Genomic DNA, 6,522 nt, shown 5'->3' on the forward strand with positions numbered 1-6,522 from the left:
AATAGAGCTGTTTGGAGCAGTTTGTGAACAGGGTTTTCTCTGGAGCATGGTAAGTGCCTTTGAGGTTTTTCACTTTGGAAGCCTATTACATGAACAAAAAAAGAAACATCTAACAATAAGGGAAAAAGCATAATATGAGCACTTTAAAATGATGCGTGAAAAAAGGTTTGATGACAAAACAAGTGCCTTAAAATGCAAAATGATAATCTTCTAAATGTACAAATATGAATGTCTTCATTTTATCACAATGGCAGTTAACATTAACATTTTATGATGAAGTGGTAAAAGTAAAAATACATCCTTTTTGAAGGGTTACATACATAGGGTACTTTTTAGACATTGTTATTGTTTTAATTCAGGTTTTGCATTTGGCAGTGACAGGATGAAAGACACAACTATAAACAGTGATTTAATCAGAAAGAGACAACATCTGCTCTTAGTCTGCAAGTCACAAAACATTTGATTTAACAAACCAGTGACAGCGAATCATTTCGATAAGATAAGTGGCATCACCTGTTGCCATCAGTTTTAATATACATTTCAGGAGCACCAAGTGTTGACTTGCTTTAATCCAGCAATTTTTTTTTTTTTTACCAAGAACATATCTAGAACAGATATAACTGTCATTGTTAGATAAACAGGAAACATGGCAGGTATCTTGTAATGAGGCCAGGTTTGAAGGAAAGGCTCTCTCTATGTACAGTGTAAGACAAGTCTGAGAAAGCAGTCCTCGAGAGTCCCGAGATGCTCCTCTTCCTGCCATGCACAAGTGCTTCTTCTTGAAGTCAGGAAGCATTTAACTGGCCTTTTAAAGATGAATTTGAGGTCCTATGTTCATAATAGCTGGCACCACAGGAAATACCGGTGATAGTGGCTGAATCCACATATCTGAACTCTGGACTTCTGGATAAGAGCCATTATGGACTTTGACCAAAGGCTTTAAGTGATATAAAAAGTAAAAAACACTTTTATTGCAATGAGCATTGCTTTGACACAGGTAATAACCAGTAATTTTATAGGAACAAACTTGTTAGTTATTGTAGTTATGCTTTGACTGTGTCCTGTTTGACTGTGTTTCTGTTGTCGCCATTATCGGCTGGCAGCAGGTCATTTTGTGATGCTTTGTCTTTTTGTCCTGTTTGTTTTGACAAAAAAGCCTGGTCCGTCCCCCTTATTGTTGCTAGATATATATAAACACCAGTGTATTTTAAAAAATGAGTCTATGATATAATGTCGGAATCAGATATTTCGGGCTTGATGCAGTTGGGCAAGGAAGAGGAAGACTGGCCTGAGAGACACATTCAAAGGCACCGTGTGCAATGGATCCTGGTTGTTGTAGGATTGTCGTGAATATGACCCAATTTATTTTCTCACTAGGCATCAGTTTAAAAAAATAATTGCACATTTTTTATTCACACGTGGCCTATTTTAATGAAATGGCCCTTTTCCAGGAATAAAATAACATTTTTTTATTTTTTTTGAAAAAAATGCCTATTTGGCAGATCATGTGGTCTGGATATTTAAAGATGCAAAGCATCAAACATATACTTGGTGAAATACTCTTCCTTATGGAACATTTTTGGTACTGCCATGTTTTCTTGGACAAGGCTTCCCTAAAGGCTACTTTGAAGCTACCTAATTGTTACAGGTGTTATAGGTGGCACGATAGCATACCTAACTTCCCTCTCCTTGTAGCTGCTCTATACCACAGAGTCTTCTAACTTGCTTTCTGCAGATGAACTGTTTGCATGAAGAACTGCAGCGTGAACTGTATGAAACAACAGGCTGCTCATGTCTTTGTCATTTTCCCCAAAGACGTGTCCCTTCTGCAGGGTATTGATCACTGAGGTATTACAGTTGGCGAAGAGCACGCTCACCCCTATCTCTTTATATTCCTTAACCAGCACTTTAAATGTGGCCATGCCTGTCGAGTCTATGAAGGGGATGGCAGAGCAGTCCAAGACCATCGTGTGGAAATCCAGTTCTCTTTGAATAAGTCCAATAACGACCTCTCCGTTGTTTTTATCCCCGTTCGCCTTGGCCTGCTTTGAGGACATCTCTTTGGCCTTCTTCTCCGCCTTTCTTCTCTTAGTCAGCTCCAAGAAAGGTTCAACACCGACAGCTTTGTAGAGGGATCTGAGGAAGGAGTCCTTATTTGCGTAGTACAGAGGAGCCTGGAAGCGGAAGACATGAACTCGAGGTGGTGGCATTAGGTTCTTGTACTCGTCCATGTCTTCGTAAAGATCAGTGTCATTGGCTTGGCCCAGGAGAGAGACCTGACGTCCGACATTACATTGGATGAGATTACTTAAGGTTATTTTTTTGTCTTTTCACATGCTAGAATAATTGCCATTTGCACAGCTTTTAAAAGCCATTTGACATCAAGTCCGTTACTCACCTTGGGGTTCTGGATCTTGAAGATGATGCAGATCATGGAAAAAACTGTTCCGACCAGGAGACCCAGCTCCACACTGATCAGAGCCGTGGCTGACATGGTGACCAGCCAAACTATGCCGTCGTTCCGGCTGGCACGCCACTTGGCCGGGACATCCTTAAACTTCCTCAGTGCCCCCCGAAGGCTGACAATGATGATACAGGCAAGAACACACTTCTGGAGAGCGTAGAAGAAAGGCGCGAAGTAGAGGACGACGAGAAGGACGACCAGGGCGCTGATTAGACTGGAGACCTGGCGGAGGAGAAATGGAGAAATAAACGGACACAGAGGAACAACGAGGGATTTTATAGTGAGCATCTTCTACAGAGTTAACATGAACAAATGCGGTAAGTTTTGATACTGATACTGATTTTCTTTGCTGGGGGTGCTACAAATGGCCTATGGACAGACTCCAAGAATGTCAAACCATTTTCAAAAGTGTGAACTGAACCTGTGTCTGGCAGCCTGTTGAGTCCTTCACCATGGTTTTTGCCAATGCTGCACTGGTGGTAAAACAGCGGAAGAAGGAGGGGATGATGTTACAAAAGCTGATGGCCAGCATCTCCTGGTTGGGGCGAACCGTATAGCCGTTTTTCTTCGCAAACATCTCGGACAGCGACACCGTGAAGGCAAAACTACGAGATAAAATGAAAGTTTGTTTACCAATTAAGGCTGTGAAATAATCTTTGCCCTCAAAAGCATGTGAAGACCCTTTTAGAACTGATGATGATTTAGACCTGTAAAGATGCATTTAGTGTGTCCAACAAAAAGTGTAAATAAAATAGCATTTTTTTCTTCTCTACACAATTAACACTAAGGGAAAAAATTTATTTTTGCATCCCTAATAACATTTGTGAGGACTTAATTTTTGTCTTGTGAGGCCATCTCTTTAACTGGATTCAAGACATATATTGACAAGTGGATACATCATTTAAGTCACTTTCCTTTTTTTTCAGAATGCAAACGATATAGAGCAAGAAATGTCCAAAGCTGTGTGTTTTCTGGAGAAAAGGTGCGATCAAACAGTGAGGGCATGTATCCCTGCCAGATGATACTCCAGCTACAACAGTATATTGCATCGTTAAAAACCTAGATAAGAGACACATGTAGAGGCCAAGCAAACATGATAAATGCATTGTGTATTACCTAATGACAGCCAAAGGAATGGCATCCAGTGCCAACCGGGGCATCAGACTAAAGCTGGGCGCCTGGGGAGGAATAAATCCTGTGGGGATGTGACCGGAAACACTGGAGCCATAATTGCTGTTCAGCTCCCCGAAATGGCTGGCCAGCGTAGCTCCTGCCACTACTATCAGCTCAGTCGGCAGAGGGATCTTTAGACGGTCCTTGTAACGCTCCTGGATCTCTTTCCCTGCCACTATAATAAAATAATTCATAGTGTTATTCTACTGTATATGAAAGAAAAAAAAAATATTTTTGAAAATGTATGCGCAGTACTTGGAGTCCTTTGTCCCATGTCATTATGGTAAGTGTAGTATATCATTAATTAGAAGCACAATGTAGTTTACAATAGTGGCTGAGAACTAAATGGGGAATATGTAAAATATGTAAAATATGTAAAAACGTCTTACCTAATACAGAGATAGATATGGCGCTCGTGATGAGGTCACACAGGTTGGTCTTATGAATGTTGGCGAAGATGTTGATCCAGGTGACGACAACTGTGCCGTAGCCCTGATGACGAGGGATCTTTAGACCCAACAGGTATTTAGCCTGCACAGTGAGGATGGTAAAAGAGGCTCCTGTGGCAAAACCATCGAGCATAGGGGACGAAAGGTACACAGAGACGAAGCCTAGCCGAAACACGGCCATTATGAGCTGGCGGGGGGATCGGGAGGTAGAGCAGATGAGGAAGAGAGAGAGAGAGGAAGAGAGAGATCATGGATGGGAATGAAAACGTCAGTCACTTATCAAATGAAATATCTCAACATGTACATGATGCATGATGCAGATTGTCAAAAGTAATTCTACAGACGTTCATGGTTACCAGATGATATAACCTAATGACTTTGGTAATTCCTTAACTTCTCCTTTCGTGCCATAATGAGGTACAGATTTTTGTTCAGAGTGACATTTCTCAACCACTATTAGACAGATTGCCATAAAACCACATTTGTGTCCCCACAGGATGAAATGGACTAACTGGCGATCCCCTGATTTTCTTTCAACTAGCACTATCATCAGGTCAAATACTTTGGTTTGTAACCAAATTCCTGCAATAAATAATGGCATAAGCCAAAGACTTTACTTTCTGTTAAGCACTAGTTAGAAAATGTCAACATGCTTACATGCTAAACTAAGATGCTAAGAAGCATTATACCTAAACATGAGCATGTTAGCGTTGTTACTGTTACATATTTGCAAACAAATGACAGCATGTACCTCAAAGCAATGCTGTACCATATAGCCTTGACATTATAGCCCATGTTCATCTAGGGGAAATGGATTGTAAGTATTTCATCAAGAAACTATAAACGGATACTAACAAAATAAGGGGCGAAAAAAAAAAAACTCCATCTTTTCCATGTTGCTATGCCTGCAAGTGGTCAGAAATAGCATCTTTATCCTTTACCTGATAGACGCCAGCCAGGAAAGTAAGGGCAGCAGCGATGCTGATGGAGTAACACTCTTTGCCACACTGCAGACCCATTAGCTCCACACAGTGAAGTTTACCAGCCGTAAGGTTAATGCCCAGTGTGGCATTAAACACATCAGGGCCAGAGTCCTCATTGAGGTCAAAACCTGCCAGGAACATCTCCTTATCCACCACCTGCAGGCAAGAAGAAATCTTAATTTATCAAGTAAAGAAATACAACTGTAAAGAATTACTATCCTCGGTTGCATTAAGTGATCTATGATCTTAATTGACCTCTTCCCAGTGACAAGTGTTGGTAGGAAAGAATTTAAATGCAGCAAGATCATCATTACACTACAGTTATCTATCACAAAGGCTGATATTCAAAACAGACTGTTATTAAGCAATATTAATTATTACCAATTTCAATCTGCTTTTTAATTGGATAGGAAAGTTGAAGACAGGAAAGGGGGGGGGGGGTTGTGCTGGAACTGAACCCAAGCCGCTGCCCTAAGGACTGAGCTGTACATGGTGTGTATGCCTATTAAACCATTTTTAGTTATCATTTTTATACAATCTTCATCCTTTTGATTTACATTTTAAACAACAACTAAATCAGACATTTCTTCCTAAACTGTATGCTCATTACTTGCCACTTGTGATCCATTACCTGTCCAACCATGAGGCTCATGAGGCTGAAGATCCCCACGGAGACATGTCTCGACGTCCCCATGAGGAAGTAGATGATGTTGGCGTAAAATGAGGTGTATAAACCATAGATGGGCTCCACTCCTGCCAGCAGGCAGTAGGCGATGGCCTGCGGTACCAAGATGATACCAACGATTACCCCGGACATCAGATCACCCCAGACATATTCTCGGAGCTTGTATTTAGGCAGCCAGCGCACAACGGGGAAGAACCCGGTCAGGGTGGATCGGACTCTGGGCCCGGAGCAGGTCACACCCTGCTTCAGCTTGGATTTGAGGACTGACGCTGTGGTCTGTCGCTGGCGAGCCTGACGTTCCAGGAGAGGTGGTGTGACTTTAGTGACCTCCTCCATGGTCCCAGGTAGGAAGAGGATGCAACAAGGTGAGAGGAAGAGGGAGGGGAGGTGGATGTTGTTGTCAGCTGTGCTCCTGAGAGATCGTCATCAAGGAAAATTGAGTAAGGGGGGAAAAGGGAATGGAGATGTAGGAGACAGACAGGACAATGGAGTCAGTGAACACCAGTGGAGATGGCTTCAATCCATAGATAAAATACTGCATCTCCCTGTTAGGTAACTTCCTAGTATGTCTGATAAAGGGTTGAGATCAGGAGACGATGATGAAGGCTTTAAAGATGACGAATCCAAGGATTTCAAACCATGTGTGGCTTTATTCAAACAGTGAACCAACTTTCATGACACAGTGAGGCGCCTCTGTACACACACACGAATGTCTATACCAGAGTGACCGTTGACCATCAGAATAACTGCGTTTCTTATAGTCTTCTT

At 41.9% G+C, this 6,522-nt stretch overlaps 1 protein-coding gene across 1 annotated transcript in view; it reads right to left on the bottom strand.

Moving 5' to 3' along the window:
* slc26a1 (solute carrier family 26 member 1) overlaps positions 1-6,522 on the bottom strand; it is an 11,409-nt gene that overhangs the window by 398 nt on the left and 4,489 nt on the right. Inside the window, 8 exon segments of the mRNA XM_032538931.1 lie at positions 1-2,276; positions 2,399-2,686; positions 2,886-3,069; positions 3,581-3,812; positions 4,027-4,273; positions 5,028-5,225; positions 5,701-6,140; positions 6,143-6,166. The exon segment at positions 1-2,276 is cut by the window's left edge and continues 398 nt beyond it. Of these exon segments, the coding sequence (XP_032394822.1) occupies positions 1,701-2,276; positions 2,399-2,686; positions 2,886-3,069; positions 3,581-3,812; positions 4,027-4,273; positions 5,028-5,225; positions 5,701-6,140; positions 6,143-6,166 (2,189 nt within the window). The 3' untranslated portion in view covers positions 1-1,700.

Source organism: Etheostoma spectabile, chromosome 16 (genome assembly GCF_008692095.1).
Source record: "Etheostoma spectabile isolate EspeVRDwgs_2016 chromosome 16, UIUC_Espe_1.0, whole genome shotgun sequence".
Lineage (NCBI taxonomy): Eukaryota > Metazoa > Chordata > Actinopteri > Perciformes > Percidae > Etheostoma > Etheostoma spectabile.